General features: G+C 33.7%; 1 protein-coding gene across 5 annotated transcripts in view; it reads right to left on the reverse strand.

Moving 5' to 3' along the window:
• RAP1GDS1 (Rap1 GTPase-GDP dissociation stimulator 1) overlaps nt 1-22,445 on the reverse strand; it is a 125,337-nt gene that overhangs the window by 95,393 nt on the left and 7,499 nt on the right. For 3 of the 5 annotated variants that reach the window (XM_072940156.1, XM_072940152.1, XM_072940133.1), the window contains exon 2: nt 3,467-3,577. In XM_072940156.1, coding sequence (XP_072796257.1) covers nt 3,467-3,577 — 111 coding nt within the window. The remainder of the gene's footprint in view (nt 1-3,466; nt 3,578-22,445) is intronic. The other 2 variants (XM_072940160.1, XM_072940141.1) reach the window with 1 other exon arrangement.

Raw genomic sequence — 22,445 nt, forward strand, 5'->3', positions numbered from 1 at the left:
ATCTTCTAGTCAACTCTTTCTTCACATCTTCCTGGTATTTATTCACTTTGTTTCCAAGTTTCTGAATTTCTTACTCAGACTTTTTTTTCTTTTCATATCTGCAAAGGCTTAAGATGTTTAATAGACGTCGTGATGTTCTATTACTAATAACCGCTTCATGGTTGGTTTCGGAGAAAAAAATTTAATAGCAAAAATGTTTTGATTTGTATTTTCTGCTTTGTTCTTTGTAGCCCCAATGTGTGTATATCACCTGCAATTTCCTACTCAGTGGTATTTTTCTCTTCCTTAACTAGCAATAAAAGTTGTATGCAGTAAGGGTAAAGATTTGGGATGAATACCTAGGTTTCTTAGTTCAAAAACTCCCTCTTCTAAACTTAAACCAAAGGGGGTTGTTAGTGTGTCTTCTAACAGTATGATTTTCTTATTTCTACAGAACACTTAGTTTCCCCATCTTGCATCCTTCTTTCCCTTCACCACAAAGTCTACAAGGGAGAATAATTTCATCCCCACAAGGGGCACTGTCCTCATCTGTTGCCTAGGGTCCTGTGTACTTTTAAGTCTCCTCCTTTCGATTTCCCTATAGCCAATGTTCTAGTCGAATCTAAGACCAGATTTTAGTATTTTCCCACCAACAGAAGACTTTTTCTTTCTAAAGGCAATTTTAATTGTATACTATCACCCCTAGGCTCCTGATTCAACCTCTCTTGTCTTTTCCATGTAGTCTCTGCAGTTGTCACCAAACTCTCTCTGTAATGGGCTCTGAAGCTGAGTAAGCTAGATTTGGAATATTTATTTCTTTCCCTAATATCTGAAATTCTTAGTCTGTCTCCTAGTTATGCTGAAGGCATAGGTTATTTGGTTTTATTTGATCTCTCTGTTGATTTGTATGGCTTTTTAGAGATTGTATGGAAAAATTCAGATTTAGGTGGCAACCACTATTCTATGGCAATCCAGGAGTCTGAGTTCATCAAGAACTGTCTGTCTTCAGTTGACCATGTTCTCTAGTTTAGTCTAGTTCTAGTCTCTCTATTCTTCAAGTACTACCTTTATTTAGTAAAAATTGAACCTTTGGTAATTTATGATTAGCACCAGTTATAAGCCCTCATGAATGATGTTCACAGTAACTTAAAGAGCCACATAATACAAAAATATGTAAAGGAGGTGAACAACATAATGAATTCAGCTTGCAAAGGAAACATATTGCTTTGATGCACTTGATAACTTAGGGTAAAAAAGTGAAATCTAGATATTACTATAAAAGAATAAAGTAAAATAAATTCTCATTTCTACTAAAACAGCAACAATCTTTCATGTTTAGTAACACCAGATTTAACATGGCTATTGAAAAAGTTGATAATAAGTTTCAAAGTTCCTTAGGAAATCTATCAACAAATCAATAAGCATTATAAAGTAAGGAATATGGCACTACATAGTACTTTTTTTCTTTAAAGACAAGTAAACTGGTGTTCTTTCATAGGGTTTTCTATAGAAAATAAACAATTATGTGACAATGTGTATGAAGCAGGAATTGTCATCAAGCAATTAACCAAAGTTAAAACATAAAGGTATGCAAGGCAATGAAACACAGGAAAACAGCCTAATCTGTTAGGAAAAAAAAATTTTTAAGCTGTGTTGGTGATCACTGTTTAGTGCTTCTGCAGCAACAAAACATGGTCCCCATGCTCTTACAATGGAATAAAATTTTTATTATGAATATATTAGGTAGTTAGATAAGTGGGGGCACAGGGCAGATAGGTGGAGGAGAGGGAGGAATGTCCAGAAGATGGCATTATGTCTGCCTCCAGCATAAAGGGACTTTACTTCTCCTAAATGAGTGCCATCAAGAAAAACTGGACACGATCCAATGTTCATTGTATTATAATTAACACTGCGATTTAGGGGCCCCCACAATGGGTTTTTCTATGTATACCATGGGTAAGGACATGCACAAAGGGGCCAAACATAGCTGAGCATTCCAGGGACAAGAGCCCTCAATCAGTCAAAAGAACACCTCTAAGCAAGGGTATAAGAGAAATGGGAGACAAAGGATACTGCGATTCCCCCTTGAATCAGCCCACCTCCCACTACTGGAGGTGTGCTCTTTTCCTAAATAAATCTTTTAGCTACACAACACTTTTCAACTCCCGCCTGTAAATCTTACCTTTCAGGAAAGACAATAACTGGGATCTTTTCCATTTCCCTTTTGGGTAACAAATAGACTGTTAATTTTGCTTACTTGGGGGCCTTTAATTTATGCTAGTAGTTTGTCTTACAAGGTGGTTCAGATGTCATACTCTCTAAGAATAATTCCAGTCAACTATGGCTACTGAAAAGTTATACTAAGAAACTTAGCTTTTAATTATATTAAATTTAGTTATTAAATTTAAATAGCCACTCATACCTACTATAATGGATAGCACAGCCTTAGACATTCTCTTTTATTGTTCTTTTTCTTTACCACTGGGACCCTTATCCAGATGTTCTTACTGAACTTCTTGTCTTAAACCACTTCTCTGTTACCTCTAAGATTAAACAGCTTGACAGTTATGATCTCAAAGGCTAAGAGAACTACTGAAATAGATTTTTAAAAGCTAGCCTTAACATGTGCTGTTCGATGAAGAGTGCAACAATTATTTAAAATTTTCTAATCAGTTTACTTAAAAAGAAAAAAAATGTGTATACCTTAGAGTGCACAAAACTGAACTTTAACAACATATTTTATACTTTCTCCTGAATCATCTGTCAGCTACATAATTAGTCCCAAGATAAGATAATGTCATAATTAAAAACAAATGCAGCACAACCATAGCACAACCAAGCAGAATTAAGGGAACAAATGAAAATCATTCTGTATCTATCTATTCACAGTGCTAACACAAATTAGTGAACAGAAATATGATGGACCAAATGCAACAATACAATGTATTAGTCAATAAAGAGTTGTATAATTTTTATCTCTAGTATTATTTACCACACCACCAAAGATTAAGCCTTACCTCAATTTTAAGGGATTTTTGGATGACTGCTGATGGCTCTTTCCAATTAAATCTAAGCATACATATTATTTTAAAGTAAAATAATTTAAAAGATCTCAAAAAAAACAATTTTAAGTGTTTTATGCTCCGTTTCTTCTCCCCACATATAAATAGTTTTTTTTTAAAAAGCACAAAAGTAGGCATTAAGAAGAACAACTTCCACGCTTATCCATTAAGAATGGCCTCTCTCTGGGACTGGTATTAATGTCATCACCACCACTCAATTCCTCCTTTCTTCTGCCTATCAATTTGGCTTTCAGTACCTTGGGGTGGGGAGGTGGAGTAGGAGGGTGGAACATGTAAAACAGCCTCAGTATTCAGGGATAGGATTCAAAAGAATTCAAGTTATGTGCTAAACTATAGACCAATTTCTGAATGATTGTTGATTTGATTTGTTTGTTTGGCACTTGAATAAACATAATAAAACTTACTACTTTGAGCCAAGGCTTGAAGTAGACAATCCAAGCATCCTTCTAAGCTATCATCAGTTCTGTCAACAGCTGTTATCTTCAGCTTCTTCAAGGTATCACTGAGATTATCTGCTTAGAGAAAAAAAAGAGAAATCAGAAGCCTTACTAATTTTATGACCATCATATGATACATGATGCTCCCATTACAGTGAGTTAATTTCCACATACATTCTAAAATGACAATGGACTATACAATTAGAATTTTTTAAAATAAAAGTTTATCCATTTAACTCATACAAAATATTAATTCTGTGTCTGTAAGATGCCAGGAATATTCCACAGATTGTCACAGAACATCTTTCTCAGCATTCTTATACCTTATTTAGCTTGTACAGCAACCAGCCATGGTTAACTGAAAAAAACTAAAAGCCCAAAAAAATTACACAGCTTTGAAAATAATACTTTATTTCATTCTTGGCTTCCTCTGTTTTATTTCAAATACATATAATGAAAATGAAGGTTTAGAAAAGTTTCAAAATAATATGACTTAAAATAATACAAAGTTTGATGATGACAAAACCTGTTTTAACATTGCCATTTAAAAAACACTTCAAAGTACTGCTTTAAGCTAAAACATGTACATTTTGGATTATAAAGCAATGCTCTCCTCCTAAACTATATGTGAATTCCTACAGACCACAGATTGCTAAAATCTTTTTACACAACTAAAAATTATCTAGAGTACCAAAGAGCTCTTTAAAAAAATTTTTACTGAAGTACAGTTGATGTAAACTATAAGTTACAAGTGTACAATATAGTGATTCACAATTTTTAAAGGTTATGTTCCATTTACAGTTATTATAAAATATTGGCTACATTTCCTATGTTATGCAATATACCCTTGTAACTTATTTTATATATAATAGTTTGTACTTCCTAATCCCCTACCACTATGTTGTCCCTTCCCTGTTCTTTCTTCCCACGGATAACCACTAGTTTGTTCTCTGTGAGTCTGTTTCTTTTTTGCTTTATTCACTGGTTTATTGTATTTTTTAGATTCCACATATAAGTGATATACAGTATTTGTCTTTCTCTGTCTGACTTATTTCATTTAGCATAATACCCTTGAGGTACATCCATGTTGTGGCAAACAGTAAGATTTTATTCTTCTTTATGGGCTGAGTGGTATTTCATTGTGTATGTATGCCACCTCTTTTTTATCCATTCATCTGTTGATGGACACTTAGGCTGCTTCCATATCTTGGCAACTGCAAAAAATGCTATGAACATTGGAGTGCATGTATCTCTTCCAACTAGTGTTTTGGTTTTTCCAGACAGGACTGGAATTGCTAGGTTATATCACAGTTCTGTTTTTGGTTTTTTTGAGAAACCTCGATAGTGTTTTCCACAGTGGCTGGATCAATTTACATTCTCACGAACAGTGTACAAGGGTTCCCTTTTCTCCACATCTCAGCCAATATTTGTTATTTATGTTCTTGTTGATGATAGCCCTTCTGTCAGGTATGAGGTGATACTTCACTGTGGTTTTGATTTGCATTTCCCTGATGATTAATGATGTTGAGCTTCTTTTCATGTGCCATCTGCATGTCCTCTTTGGAAAAATGTCTATTCAGGTCTTCTGCCCATTTTTTAATCAGGTTGTTTGTTTTTCTGATGTTGAGCTGTATGAGATGTTTATATATGTTGGTTATTAACCCTTTATAGCTCATATCATTAGCAAATATTTTCTCCAATTCTGTAGGTTGTCTTTTAATTTTGTTTATGGCATCCCTGGATGTGCAAAAGCTTTTAAGTTTAATTAGGTCCTATTTGCTTATTTTTGCTTTTATTGCCATTATTCTAGGAGCTGGTTTGAAAAATACTGCTGCAATTTATGCCCAAGAGTGTTCTGCCTATGTTTTCCTCTAGGAGTTTTATAATATCCAGTTTTACATTTAGGTCTTTAATTCATTTTGAGTTTACTTTTGTATATGGTGTTAGAGAATGTTCTAATTTCATTCTTTTACATGTAGCTGTCCAGTTTTCCCAGCAACACTTATTGAAGAGACTGTCTTTTTTCCATTGTATATTCTTGCCTCCTTTGTCATAGATTAATCGACCATAAGTGCATGGGTTTAGTTCTGGGCTCTCTATCTTGTTCCAATGGTCTATAAGTCTATTTTTGTGCCAGTACCAGTTTTGATTACTGTAACTTTGTAGTGTAGTCTGAAGTCAGGGAGCATCATTCTTCCAGCTCTGTTCTTCTTTCTCAAGATTTTTGGTCTATTCAGGGTCTTTTGTGTTTGCATACAAATTTTAAAATTATTTGTTCTAGTTCTGTGAAAAATGCCCTTGGTATTTTGACAGGGATTGTATTAAATCTGTAGACTTCCTTGGGTAGTATGGTCATTTTAACAATACTAATTCTTCCAATCCAAGAACACAGTGTATCTTTCCATCTGTTTGTGTCTTCAATTTCTTTCATCAGTGTCTCGTAGTTTTCTGAGTATAGATCTTTTAGCTTGTTTATTCTTAGATATTTTATTCTTTTTGATGTGATGGTAAATAGGATTGTTTTCTTAATTTCTATTTCTGACAGTTCAGTACTAGCATATAGAAATGCAACATATTTCTATATATTAACTTTGTATCCTGCAACTTTACTGAATTCATTGATGAGCTCTAGTAGTTTTCTGATGGTGCCTTTAGGATTTTCTGTGTATAGCATTATGTATAAAAGAGCTCCTTTTACATCAATTATTTCTATTGATATTTAACATACTAAAAATTAAAGCTGAGACTTTCAAATATTCATTTTAATAATTCATTTAAAACTAACAATTATACTAACATATATATAAAATAAACAACAAGTTCATACTGTATAGCACAGGGAACTACATTCAATATCTTGTGGTAATTTATGGTGAAAAAGAATATGAAAATAAATATATGTATGTGCATGTATGGCTGAAGCATTATGCTGAACACCAGAAATTGGCACATTGTAAATTGACTATACTTCAATTAAAAACTGTACAAAAAAACTAACAATTATAAAACCATTATCTGTTAACATAATTAAGTTTCTAATAAAAATAACTATATTTCAAAGCCCAATAATGAAAAGAGTAGCAATATGTTATATTTTGCCAAATTTCTGTAATGTCTGCCTTGATAGAAGAAAACTGTAGTCTCAGATATGCTACTGTACTGAATTTTTTATAATTTGTTGTTTTGGTTGAGTAGATGAGCAGTTCAACTTCACACATACACGTAGTTGGAAGACAGGAGAGTATTTTAACAGCCTTTTCAGATAATCGTGGATTTTCTCTGATACTACACCAAAACTTGACAACTGATAGTTTTTCAAAGGTTAGCTGCCATGTAAAATCTTAAACAGTATCAATGAGCATTGCCAACTGTTACAGGAAAATTCATTGCTCTTTTGCTCTTTGAATCTTTTATGCATGCATTCATTTATCATCAATGCACTGGTCATTTAAAAAATTAAGTCATGGAGCTATGTATATCTTCCAAAGACTGACATATTTCCTTGTACTGATTTAAATTATCATGTTTGTTAACATCAGTTAACTTATTTAAAGACTAAGTACTGGGATGCTGTAAGTTCAAGGTGATACAAGTCTTCCAAAATTCTAATTTTATCTTAAAAACTCTAATTTTATCACCAGCAACAAATACTGTCAATTGTCTTCTTTAAACAACAAATTATTCTCATTCATTTGTGAGAAAATATCTGCCAAATATGAAGTCAGTTTGTCTCTCAGTTATTAAAAACATGTTATTACATGAAAAAAAAGTACCTCAGTCAGCTCACAACTCAAAAGGCTGCACAAGTGGTTTTCTTCAAAACAGCCATCAGATTTTACAACACAATGAAAATGTTTTATATGTACTTCCCTCTTCATCATACAGTATATTTTTAAAATGTGTACAAAAAGATTGAGAGTTTTAACAACATTTTTTCCCCTCACTTCACCATGGACATTCTTAAGTGAAATTGGTATTTTTTTTTCTTTTTACCTCAAGTATATGATGGGAAAGAATACAATAACTACTAGTACAGCTTGGTGTTACTACTAGCCTGATTCACACATACTGAAGTACTGGAAGTTTTTTACCCAAAGTTCCTTTTGCACCACTGTCAGTGCAAATGTCAACACAGTGAAAAAGATAAAAAAAAAAAAAAAAAAGTCTTGATGATACTATGCAAACAGTTTGACCTCATGGACACCCTAATAGGATACCAAGGACCCCTGGGATTGCTGCTCTCATATTAGAATTTCAGGCATTTTCTTACTTCAAAGTAAGGTATAAGGAGGGGTGGGGAGGGAAATGTAGCTCAGTGGTAGAGTGGGTGCTTAGTATGCACAAAGTCTTGTGTTCAATCCCCAGTACTCCATTAAAATAAACAAATAAATAAAGTAAACCTAATTCTGCCCTCTCAAAACAAAATTTTTTTAAGTAAGGTATAAATTTTAATAGACTTTTGTACATTGCCAGCTCATGACAATTCTGAAATTTAATGGACTCCTGTTATAAAATGAGTGCTAATTTACTTTCTATGTTAACCCAAGAAAAAGTAGACTTTAAAATTTACATTAAATAATACTAACGTGCTCTAGCGATGCCTAGTACAACTTGTGACTATCTAGTAATCCTAAATCTACCCAGGTTATCATTCAAACCAAGACTAATATTTATTTTCTTAAGAGGGCCTAAATAGCGTTGAGAAATTGATTTTTTTTCCCTAGAGGGAAAAAAAAAACATATCCATATTATCTTCTATTAACTAAGAAGTTATAGGGCATCATATCTCAGCTATACTTGTTCAAACTTATTAAGTGGATATTAGGTTGACTTTTCTGAAATATAGTATTAATAATGTATACTATCTAAATTCATATTATTAAAAGTAATAAAAAGTAACTATCACAACACTGAGGAAAAAGCAAGACACAATGTGAGTCAAATTATAACAATTCATCAAAACTATCACTCAACAAGTAATAAAAAGCAGTTAAAACTTATTTATATTGTTTATGTAAACAATTCCTTCATTCCATCCCCAATGCTCCTTGCTTGACATCCCTTTCTCATCAAGTCTCATCCTAGATGTCACCACTCCAGAGACCCCAGATCTTTGCTCATTCTAAGTCCTCGTCTTTTTTAGCCCTCCAGGGTCATTCTCTATCACTGTGTCCATCCTTCACAGCACTATTCACAATTTGTAATTATATATTCTTTTTTAAATTGGTAATATATGCTCCCCTACTGTACTGTATGGGGCACTTCGTTAATTATAGTCATTGCACTATACGTATTACCTGGCACACAGGAGGTACCCAGTGTTTAAGTTAACTAAATAAATATGGGAATGAATTCCTCATTTGCAGAAAGCTGTCTAGGTACTATCCTTTGCATCACACACTTATAAGCCAAAGTGTATCAACAGGGAAGGGAAGGTAAACATCACTTGTTAAGCACCTACACTAAGTACTCCATATTATCAGAACTATAAATACAGAACTTTATATTTTAAGATAGGAAGACATCAACGAAGCCAACTTAAAGTATTTAAGAATATAAAATACATAACTGAAAACTACATAGAATATCTCATTTTTAAAAGATTTCTAATAAGTAAAAAAAAATCATTCAGTCTCTCCACAGAAATAATTATATGCCTATTAATGATGTCAGATCTTTTTAGGAAAAGTTCATTAACATCTTCATCTAGAGACAACCAAAGCTGTCAACAAAATTATTAAAAATTTAATGTTTTTAAGCATTTTTAAATGAATTAACAGGTTAACTTAGAGGAATCTTACTGTGAATCAGTTTACAAAGGGCTAGAATGTTGGTATCTTTATTGGAATAGTGATTACATGAGTATATACCTTTGTCAAAGCTCATCAAACTGCACATTTAAAATCTGTGCATTTTAGTTTGTGTGAATTACACCTCAATTTTAAAAGAGCATATTGGAGAATAAAATGATTAGGGCAGTAACCCCTTTCCTACTTCAAGCTTCCTTTTGGAGGAATTTCTATTATGGTTAACACTTCTGGTCATTTCTGCTTCCTCACTTGGCAACTGCTACCTCCATTCTCCTAGAGAGGAATGATCTGTCTGATAAGTAAGTTGAGAGAGAACTGGATATGCATGGCTCAGCCCCTTCTGGGTTCCTGATCTTTTAGGAGAGGCAAGAACTCTCTGTTCCTCCCAGTCTTTGGCTGTCAAGCTGCACCAGTGACAACAAGCTTAGTAAATATATCTAATTCAGCCCTGAAGTATTAGCAGTTCGTTTGTGATACACAAATAAGCCCTGTCCTTCACTCCAGACTTTATCAATTTTAAAGCAGTTCCTTTGAATTCCACCAGAGAACTCATCTGCTTGTACTTCCAGTGATTCTGAACTTGGGTGAGGAACAGAGAGTATTATTTTTGGACTCCCTCAAACCTTGACAGTATGTCTTAGTAGTGAGTCCCTACCATCCAAATTGTTGTGTGTAAATCCGGATTTCTGCGTTTTATATTTACTTACGATTTAAGACATTGTAATTGTTCTAATAGAAAATTTCTCAGCTTTTGGATGGTGGGGAGTAGAGCAATGTAGAGGATAATTTTCTAGTACTAGGTTCTATACTAAGAAATATTAACTAAAATAAAATTTCTTAAAAGAATTTCTTCCCTATATGTTAGCATATGGTCTAGCTTGTCTTATGAAAGAACATATGACATCTTCAAAAAGTTAAAGCAAAGTTGACTCTGGTCATTAACTCTGTCTCCTACTTTGTAACCACTTAATCACTCTAAAAACCACAATCTAACCAAGTCCTCTAAAACTATCAAAATCAGTCTAGCAAAGGTCTTAATAAATGATATCTTGACAAATCCAATGGACTCTTCTTAATTCTCTTATCTACTATCTTTACAGCAACAGACTCTTTCTCCTTCTCTTTACTTTAGAACCCCAGTCTCTGAACATTTGTCCTTGGTCGTCATCTTCTTTGTCTGCCCCTTTAATATTGGCATGACCTTGGTTTTGCCTGGAGACCTCTTACCTCTGCGGATAATATATACACGTTCACCAGAGTATTAGAATGGTATACTAGCTTTCCTTCTGTCCTTCCTTCCTTTGTTCAGCTGGATAGATAACTTCCTTTATCCATCCGGCTATCTACCTATCAGTGTAAAGAACTGCCACTTTTTAGGCCTTAATTTGGATAAAATGTGACTACCTAAATACCAAATGTTTACTGAACACATATACACTTGACTGGGAAAAGAGATCCCTGAGCAAAAATTTAACGGCTCAAAGTGCATCTGTTGCAGTATTTGTTTTCAGTAGCATTTCAGGAAATACTTAAGAGAATTAGAAAGTTTTAATATTTAGAGGGAAACAAATGAAGACATAAGAAACTGTTCTACTTAAGGAAAGAACTCCAAAATAAATTTCAAAAATATTACACTCCCAATTTTATCTTAATTCATTAATTAATTTAACATGTTATCATAACTCTTCATACTCTTGGGTTCTCTCTCAATATGCTACTCCAGGTTGCAATGACACCATAACTCTGTGCCCATTTGCCAATTAGTATGCATCTATCTACTGAATATGCCTCTTTCATCCCACAAGATGACTGTAATTACACATCTCACATTACTTCCTCCCTCACTTGAAGCAAGATTACTAACTTAAGAGTCCATAAAAATATAAGGGCTTAGATGAATTTAATCAAACTTTTTCTATGCATCAACAGTTTGAAGTATATGCTAAGTAGATGAATCCCAGCATTTAACTTCATAATCAAGTTCACAAATCTATTTAAGAAATCATTTTTATAAACAATTACACAGTTCTACTTCTTCTGTATTTTTCACTTTGCTAGTTTTATAGTCCTGAGTCCATAAAACTCTTTATTTCTACTATTAGATAGAAAATTCTTGTAGGACAGGAGATTCTTCTAGGATACTGACACTGCTCTCCTATAGCAGAAACTTAATAAATCCTGAAAACCGACCTTACTGAGTTTACTTGCATTTGCATCTTTTATTACAAATTATGGTGTAAACTTGCCATGATTAAGAAATATTTTTATTTAGATGTTATACTAAAAACAATGATATATTTCATGGCAAGTTTTCTTCTCTTTTTAATTAGTTTAGAAATTGAATAAAAACGTTTTGAACAATCACTTTTCATTCATTCTTAAACGGGGTTAAAGTCTATTTTAGTTTGAACCAGAAACACTGCAGTTTAATGTCTGTTAGATGATCTTCACAATGACAAGATTAAAGCATAACGGTTAACAGCAAGATACAGTTTGTAAAATTTTTATTTCACAATGCCAAAAGACCTTTTCACACAGAGTTCAAGAATTATTTCACTGTTTTATAGCTGTCAAATATACCTTTAGCATGTAATATGACACAAATTGCTAATATGTTAATACATCAGCTTTTTTAAAATTAGAGAATGATTTATATTGAGATCCAGGCTTAACTAATTCTTTGACCCATAACTGACCAAGAAAAATAGCAAGGTAATTTCTTCTCCTCAAGAATCCCCTAATGGAAAGATTTTAAATGCTATCATACCAAACAGGGGTCAACATCCAAGATATTGTAAGCCAACTTAGAAAGTCAATGTAGATTAAGTCTACACAGCATGATAGCATTTGTTCAAAGAATTTTAAAGACACTGAAGAATTATACTAGAACAATGTTGGTGAAAATGTTTCATCTGTCATTACCAACAGCTTCTGTGTAGAATGTTGGAATGATCTCTGTAAAAGAGTTCCAGAAGATGCTGGAAAGTAGAAACTATATATTTTCAAATTTCACTTCTATACAGGTAAGCTAATTGAGTCCATAACAAAAGAGAAACTCTCTAAACATAAAAAGAACTACTTGAAATGTATTTGCCCTGCTCCAGCTGCTTATACCTGGTACGTGCCTGCAAACCAACTGAGTCCTCACGGTGTCAGTATTCTATCACTAGGATTCTTTGGAACAAAGTTTTATCAGTTTACTTATTATCCTATATTTCCCCGTTTCTCAGACCCCATTTATCTTCAGGCTCTCATACTCCATTTAGTCCCTTTAAATAGTACATTGATCTTGTTTAATATCATAGCTGTGACCTTTTACTCCTCCAGGACACGACTCAAGGGAGTGCCTACAATGCTTTAGCTCCTGGCACTTAGATTCAAGAGTAATAGATATTCTGCTTCCAAGCTTTGCCTGGATTTTAGGACATGTCTGACGGGGGAAGGGGAGGAAGATCAGACAAGGGACAGATACCATAATTTCAGTAAGAGGAAAGTCTGCATAAATATATGGGAATTTCTAAAGGCTATATAAGGCAGATAAGCAGAAGTGTTTGCGAGCCATCTACTTATACTTCCAAACAGTCTTGAGCAGGATTCTTCACCAGAACATACTTAAAGCTGTGACTAATCAACTATAAAGATGAAGAAGTAAAGACCCTATGTTATAATGCTTTGTAATAATAGAGACCTAAATTAAAGATTGACATAAAAGACCTACATAAATGGAACTTTACCTAGAGAAATATATAAAGAAGTATTTCGTTAAGATTGGTACAAAGCAAATAGTCTCACTTAGTAACCTAATAAATACAAGGAAGAGATAATATATACTGAAATTTTAAACTTTTAGGCAACACCAACTTTTCTGCGTAATAAAATGCCAACCAGAGAAAAACAATATATACACAAGTAGTTGTAAATGTGACAGATGAGTTTAACACAGGCATATATTAAGGAATATATTAAGAACTTTAAAAATCTAATAAAAATTATACTGCCCAAACTATAACTTATGAATCCACAAAGGAAATATTTTCCCAGGATACTGCTACAGTAAGCAAAAAGGAACTTGAGGGTCAAGATACAACAAAAGAGAATTTAGATTAAAAATTAAAGATATAAAACAGAAAACATGATAATCTCCTTACTTAAAGCTATGATGTAACCATTAATTTAAAAGGAATAAAATTCAAGCAACAGGATAAAGCAACATTAAGTCAGTTATCAACGTATTTGTCTCTCAGCTCCAAATTCACTCTTATTGTCTAATCTGTGAAAATGAATCTGGGCCCTTTAAATATTTTTCCTTTGCCAGATGGCATGATCCAAGCTTTGTCTGTAGAGGACAATGGATAGCACTGAAGAGAAAGGTGCTCTCCTTCCTGCTCAGCCTGCATAGTCTTCTCCAGTATCAAATGCATAGACTTCACCATACATTTTCTCCAGCTCTCAATTCAGGCAGCAGCACTGTATACAACAGCTCTACACAACTGAAGTCTGCATCCCCGCCCAGGTTAGTGCTTCCCACACCATATCCTCAGCCCTGAACTGTGCATGCCAGAAGCCCTGTGGGGCTGGCCATCTAGAGCCACTTTATCCCAAACTGTACACAGAAGTGTGCTGGGTTCGTGCAGAAGAGGGCCTCTCCAGCTCCAGGTTCTAGCAGCACCGGCAGGGGTGCTTCTGCATGCCCAATTTCTGCGTGTCACCCATCAATCTCAGCTTGCTTGTTCTCCAAAGAGCTGTTCCTGCAGGCCTAGTGACTGTGATCCGGGTCAGTCCCCAGCAACCCAGCGAACTTCTACGCCATCAGGAGAACTGAAGTGATACTTATTTAATGAGAACCCACACTTCCAAGGAAGTCTATCCTTCCTTGGATACTCCTGTACCAAACACTTTAGAGTCTGCTGTCTACCTTTAAAGTTACTCTCCAATTATTGCTTAATAATTTTTATATTCAATGCCCCCTGTGTGTTAAAAGATAATTCTCCCTGGATTTCTTGGTGTTTCTGCACTGCCGGGGCCCTCTGAGCAAAGGAAATTGATAACCTATAATAAAGGTAAGTCTCCCACCATGGAGACATTCTGGGATTGTAAAAAAAAAAAAAAAAAAAAATCTCTTCTTTCAAGAGATTTGCTTTTAGTCTACTTTTAGGGTAGCAAACCTTGAGGTGCCATCCCCTTCCCTAGGGAGGATTTGTTTAATTCAAGAGCAAAGATAAGAGGGATATGCATGTGTTCCTTGGATGGCACATGTGCCAGCAACCCAATATAAGCTCTCAGTGTCTTAATTTTAGGATACCTCTCTTAAAAGTCCTATCTGCTACATGTACAGGGTAACCAGTATTCAGATGTTCTATGAGTAATAAACTCTGTTCTATGATCTACAGACCTCATACTTCTTGTCAGAATATATATATATAAATTTAACATTATGTGGTTTGTATCCTGATTGGTCCTAGACTGATTCAGATATCAGATGTCAGCTTAGAAAAAATGAGGGGTTAAATGAGAAAAGACTAAGAATATTAGCCCTTTCAGTGAACAATATCATAATCTATCAGATCATGAATTCTATATATCAGGTGAATAAAGATTAAGATAATCTCAAATTTCTACTCATCCAACAATATGTACTAAGGGCCTAACAAGCACCAACCACCACACTAAGTGCTAAAGATACAAAGATGAATACAACACAGTTTGCAAAGCAGAAAAAACTTTTTTTTGTTTGTTTTAATTTTATTTTGGTGGCAATTACCTTCACATGTCCCAATTCTCTCCCAGGAGCAATCAATGTTAACATTTTCTTATGTTTCCTTCCAGAGCATTCTGTGTGTATGTATGCAATTATTTGTACTTAAAAACACATACACACACACACTTTAAGGCATAATCAATTCAACTGTTACTACAGTAGTAATTACCTTTCCCATGGTAATAATCTTAATAAAGTGTCCATTATTATTAGAATCATTGTATTATAACCGCTGTATATCTGAAATCCCTTGGTAATCACATAACAAAGTATTATTACATGACACAGTGGTAATAAACTTAAAAAACCCACTGGTTTCCAAAAGTGATAGGAAAAATTCAGATTCAAATAATTTTGCCAAATATACTAATATGAGCTTATTATTATAAGATTAACATTAAAATTAACATCAGGGATAAAAATTAAATTTTCATTTGGAGAGATGAGTGTTGATATTCCTCTGTTCCTATGAGGTTTTATTAGGCTGTTAGGTTTGAAAAATAATACATAATTTTTAGTGGTAACTATCCTTATTAACTTAAGAGTAGTCACTGATTTTTTTTTTTTATCAGCCAAACAGGTAAAGTTTGTGGGAAAGCTACAGTGAAACCTATAATACTGTCAAAACATGCATATTTCTTTTCTGGTAGCCAAGACAGTCAACAAATACTTCTTCAAGGGAATTAATGTCACAAAATGAACAATTAAATAAACCGTAGGGAAATGCTTACTAGAAAAAAATTCTCTGTTAGGCTATCTTCATTTCAAATTAAAGAAAAACTCAGTAAACATTTATTCAGCAGGTGGTTCCCACTTTGATGAGTTTTAACAGCAATCTATTTCTTACTGAGACAATGTATCTTTCAGGCTTTACAAATGTTTCAAATACTGTTATGTAACAAACCACCCCAAATTTACTGGCATAAAACAAAGGCCAAAATATTGTGCTCATAGATTCCATGAACCAGGAATTCATAAAGAGCACACTGAGGATGGCCTGTGTCTGCTCCACAAGGTCTTGGGCCTCAGTGCAGTTTCAAAGGATGGTTCATTCACCCACATGCCTGGTGACTGGTCTGAAAGGACCTGAATGTTAAGATTGCTGACCTGAGACCTGACACCTGAAGCCTCTCCACGTGGCCTGGTTTCCTTACAGCATGGCATCTGTAGGCTCTTAGGCTTCTCAGGGCCCCAAGCAGACCAATATTCCAACAAACAAGGTAGAAGCAACACTGCTTTCTACTACTGAGCCTAGGAAATCACAGCATCACTTCTGCTGCCTTCTGGTAACAACTGAGTCACAAGTATGCTCAGATTCAACAGGAAGAAAATTCCTCAACTCTCAATGGAGAGCGGCAAGCTTTAGAAGAATGTATGTGGGGCCAAGAGATATTGTTGTGGCCATCTTTGGAAAGTATAATCTGCTCCAGTAACTTAATATTTACTACATAATTTGGTTAAAATAATACAACAAACAGCATTACAATGTTTGGTTTTAACTCTGAATACAAGATAAAGTCTCTCCAAAATGATTGTATTTTCAACTTTGGAAATAGAAATTTAAATTTATATGATTATTATGTTATATAATATTTACACCTACCTTGTGAAATAGATGTTACTATGATCTGTATTTTAACAGATGAGAAAGTTGAATGCAGAAGCTGAATAACTTACCCAGAAAGTTAAGTGCCAAAGTTGGGATACATCCAGATACCGATCTGCACAGCACTGCTGTAAGTGAACCTCAGGCAGATCTCATGCATATCAGAGCTGTGCAAAGAAGGGACTACCTGTATCTTGCTTTATATAGATGTAAGCTCTTCAAGAATGAACTTATAACTCAACTATGTTAGATAGTTGTACTAACTAACAACTGCCTATTTATCATAATATGTGACCAAAAAAAAAAAGAGAGAAAATCACAATGAAATGTACAAGGGAGTAATCGCTGCCATAGTATCTCAAGGGTATTACAATGCGGTTTAGTACAACTAAGTGTTTAATGGAATAAATAAATTCTACGAAAAATTTTCCAGATCATTATAAGTAATGGGCACTTGTATTTCCAGAGAAGCTGTACTAGGTGCTGAAAGGGTAAATATCATCTATCCTATCATTTAAATTCTTAGGAGGGGGCATGTTTTCTCTTTTTCTAGAATCTGAATTATGGCCTTATCTGTTTCTATTACCCATTCTTTCATATTATTCTTTACATACAAGTTAAGCTTTTCAAAAGCAAAAAAAAAAAAAAAGTGACTACTTGCACTACTTATCTTACTACTTTCTGTAACGTATAGTCTTGTATTTCTGACTTGACTGATGGTGCTTTGTACAAACTATATAAAAGCCAGAAATGTGACACAGTAGACAGTTATTTCTTCTGGGAGCTTAACACCACCTTCCCCAAAAATGTGTTCTTGCAACTAACAGGAAATTAAGTTAATCAGCTCATATAAATTTTCTTTGTTCTAATTGATTTTATTTTTGAGGCCAACTATAGCTTTTAATTTTAAAGATAAACCAAACATTTATATTTCTATGATGCATAAAAATAACAACTCAGTTTTACTTTCTTATAATGATCAATCTCATCTTTCACAATGGAGTTACATGAGTAATCGTCAAAGGGGAATTTTTTCAGAGTTAAAGGAAATAGTTTTTACAACTTAACAAATTTCTTATTAAAAACAATCTTAGATGATGTGACCCTTTCACAGTTTTGAAAACAATTTTCTGTTAAAGTAGAAAGATTGCTGGTTATATTCCTTCCCTGACTGTAAAAATTAAGACCCCTCCCATAAATCTGGGGTACTTACTAGTTATTTGAAATTGTTTTATTTAATTATTTTTATATAATGTAAAAAATAATTTAAATTTTAAATTGTTTTGCATAATTTAAAATTATGATTTTTATGTAATTTTTTTATATAATTATTTTAATTTTATATAGTTCTTACATGTTAGGAAATACTTTCTAATATATAAGAAAATAATGTTCTCTCAAACAATTTATCTAGCAGCCTTATTGCACTTTGATGACTTTTTAAAATGCCATGCCATCATGTTCCCTAGAAAGTGTATTTAATGCTCAAGAGCCAAAGAAGAAAGGAAAAATACAACAGTCTTGGTTTGGGGATAGTAGGTCTTCATTAGGTAACTGAGCTTGAAGGTTTCTATATGATAATTTGTATTAGTTCCCTAGGAAAAGGGCATCCCCCCTTCTATTTTAATTTGAAATCTATTCTCTGTTCTTATTCAATAATAATGATAATATTTTAAGGATATGTATGAAATGGGGATTTAAAGAGCTTACCTAACTTGCCAAAGGCTACAGTAAACAAACTTTGGAAGAGCAGAAATTCTATCCTCTATCTCTTTGATTTCTTATATCATTCTGGTCAACTGAATATTCAGTTTAACCATCACTGATGACCAGATATGTCATAAGTAATTAAGTTTGGTCTTGACTAGTTGTATGATTTAATTTTCACAATAACTTCTTAATTTTAAAATAACTGTATTAATTTTCAAACAGTAGTAAAAGTTCAATTTTACCACAATCTTGAATACAATTAACTCTTTAGTAATTCAAAAGCTGTAACAGAAATCTCAGACATTGCAAATTTAAATACTTTCAAGAGTTAAACAGAGTACTGAGTGAAATCTGTAGATTTAAGATAATAGGAAGAAGTAATGAACCAAGGACCTTATACCCTGCCTAAAGGACAACTATAATTGATTGTCACCAATAGAAATACAGGTTCAGGATTCTAAATGTTTAATTTTTCAAAAAAAGTTAGTGAATGGTAGCTCACAGAAAAAAAAAAAGAATGTGACAATGAATATATGTATGTTCATATAAAACTGAAAAACTGTGCTCTACACTGGAATTTGACACAACATTGTAAAATGACTATAACTCAATAAAAGTTTAAAAATAAAAAAAATTTTTGAAATAGAAAAAAAAAGAGTGAAGCAGATTTTTATCAGCAATTTCCTGATTATTTAAATGTTGACAACTAATTCCAAATTCTAAAACTTTACTAAAAAAATCCATCTGCAGAGTATATTTGGCCTACGGACTGCTGGTTTTGCAAGCTCTATTATAAACATGCCTGTCTGTTGAAGATGGACTTGAATCTGTAGTGACTCTATAACATAAACGAACAAGTATTTACTGAATGCCAATTGAAATATGAAATGTTGAGCAACTAAAATTATATTACTGAATGTGTTATAGGAGTCCAAGAAGAGGTGTCCAGAGAAATAGAGGTCGATATGAGAGGTCAGAAGTTGTCTTCATGGGCTAGACTCAGGAGAATGTATAAAGAGAGAAAAGTTATTCTAGTAGGAGGAATAACATGAAAAATGGTGTCTTGGTGGTACCACTGATGAAGACTATTTAGGGGACAGTGAGATGATCAAAGAAAGATGCATTTCAGAGAGTAGTGAGAAATACAAGAGAGGTAGCAGATTTCTACGGATCCTGAAAGCTAAGCATAGTTTAGAATTGATGTGATAGGCCATTGAAACAATATTTGATTCTTCAGTAGGAAAGTGGTATGATTGATGCAGTGTCTTAAAAAAGATTAATCTGCTCATAGTATGTAGAAAAGATTGGAAAGCCGAGTTGAATATTGGAAAGGCCTACCAAGAAATGGTCTAGGAGTACAGGAAAGAGATGAGGGCCTGGACTCCAGCAGTAGAAATGGGGGAGTTTTCCAGTAACCTTCTTACTTGAATGAATCTTTGTTATTAACTTGTTCATGTGTATGTGGGTGTCTTGCACATGTGCTTTTTCTTTTTTTTTTTTTCCATTAATAAACTGGAGCTAGCTTAGCATAATGAACAGAATACTAGTATAGGAGTTAGGAAATGAAGATTCTAGATCTGACACTGCCCTTAACTAAATGTGTGAAATGGGATATCTCTCTTAACTTCCCTGAGCTTCAGTTCCATAATCTGGACAGAAAGAAAGAGAACCATGATGTCACTGTTTGAGGTCCTGGATCTTACAATTCCAAAAACCAACAACCTGAAGTATTCAGATAAAAATGTAACTTCTGGTTTCTTTTGAAAGGTCTGAAAATTTGGCTTCCTTTGGCCATTATGTGTAACATGGCAAAGCTGGCTGGAGTTGAGTAGGGAACTCCTCTTTTACGTTGGGCACATAGACCCACCATTTCCTGTTGTAGCCCTACAGTGAGGCCCAAAGTTAGCTGCCATTCACCATGCTCTCATTGTTGTTTTTACTATGGTAGAGAAACATTTTTCTAAACTTTGTCTTTTATCAAAGGTAATGAAAGACAAAAAGAAAGATTTTTTTTCAAGAAGAATGAGCGAAAGTATACATTTTTATAGAAATAAAATATTCCTTTGATTTAATATGCAAAACAAGTGCATCTCTGTGAAAAGATCACCATTTAACCCTTTTTAATCATATAGTTTCATTTACATTTAGAAACCCTGTTATACACATTGGAAAGCTACTGAAAAAATATCTAAGGAGTGAATTGGATAGATTCACATTTTAGAAAGAGTACTCCAGAAGCATGGGAGATCATAACAGGTGGACTGCTGAAAGAGCCTCTGTTACAGAGTGGTCTCAAGAGCTGAACCGACATGTTTATAGTGGAGAAAGGCAGAGAGGACTGATTCCAGGAGGTAGAATTGTTTGAACTAAGGGAACCCAATAGGTTTTGGAAGTAGAATAACTCTAGATTTTAGGAATGCTGACTGGATGGATGGTGATAGCATGCAGTGAGCTACGGAATTCACAGGGAGAAAAAGTCTTAAGAAAAGGTGATCTAGTAAAGCATTACTCTTTAGCAGGAGTCAGAGAATAGAGCCCATTACTTGTTTTTATACAGTCCACAAGTAAAATGGTTCTACATCTGTAAATGGTTGAATAAAATCAGAAGAATATATTTCATGATATTCAATTATATGAGATTCAAATTTCAGTGTTTATAAATGAAGTTTTATTGGGACACAATTAATTTCTTTATTGTCTGTATCTATATTCACTTTACTACAACAGAGTTGAGTAGTTGAGACAACAACCATAAGTGCTACTCTCATCACTTTACACTGCTGCATGATGCACTACAAATTGCAGTGACACAGTTATGACTGTCCAGTGCTTCAAGTACCATGTGTATTGTCATACCACAACATTTTTTGACCATTACATTGAAACAAAAAAGAGAAAAGTACACCTCAAATGTCATGCTTTTAAGGTTTAAAGTGGCATATGTATTATTTTGCTACTGAATTAGATGGCAAACCATTATATTGTGCAGGGACACTTTAGCTATACTACAAAAAAAAACACACACCTATATTACCAGACTAAGTATTCATCATATTCACAATTCATAGGATAGTAATTGTCAGAGGAATCAGAAAATAAAAGACAAAGTACATCATCATAGCAGAATTTCTTCACAAAAATAAAAAGTGAAAATGAAGTTGCAAACAAAGTAAGTCTCTGAGTGGCTCACTTGTTAGTCAAGCAAGGAAAGCTGTTTACTCCTGGTGAGCTAATTAAACAATATTTTGACTACAGCAACCAAGAAATATTTCAAGAGGGGGAAAAACTTGTTTTAAGAAGAGCCTTTCAGTGAGACTAGCTACCTGAACAGTCAAAGGCACTAGAAGCAATATAAATATCCAATTAAAAAGATAAGGCAAATAATTTTGAAAGGTTTTCCTTGGTTCTTGACAAATTGACAGATAATTGTGATATTGCATAGTGCTATTATTTTCAAGAAGTCATTGCCAAGCATGAAGTGACTGAAGAATTAGCCTTGATGAAGACTGTATAGAATATGCAAAAATATTTTTAAACTTGAGAAAATATTAATTCAGTACAACCTGAAGTGGAATCTACTAAGATGTATTACAACTGATGGTGGTAGAGATATGTGAGGAATAGAAAAGGGCTTACTTGAATAAAGTTACAAAGTTTGTGAAAATAAGTTGTTTAAAGTCTATGTTTCTCATTATATTATTCATCAGCAGGTATTTTGGGGGGGAAATATTTCAAACTATGATGTGGTATTAAACCAACAGTATCAACTTCATTCACTCTCACAGATTTAATCACTGTCAGTTTTTGTATCTTCATAAGAAATAGAAGCTGAATATCCTAACTTGCCTTATCACACAACAGTTTAAGGGCTTAGCAGTTTTACAGTTTTATTGTAACTTTTTTGAGCTCAGGGGTGAGACAGAAATTTCTGAACAAAAAGAAATGCCTTCAACCATTATTATCAAACAATGAGTGCCTTTGGAAATTATATTTTGCCACAGATTTGATAATGTTTCCTTGAATTTGACCTGAAAATCCAGGCCAAATGGTGCTTATATGTGA

This window comes from Vicugna pacos, chromosome 2 (assembly GCF_048564905.1).
Source record: "Vicugna pacos chromosome 2, VicPac4, whole genome shotgun sequence".
Lineage (NCBI taxonomy): Eukaryota > Metazoa > Chordata > Mammalia > Artiodactyla > Camelidae > Vicugna > Vicugna pacos.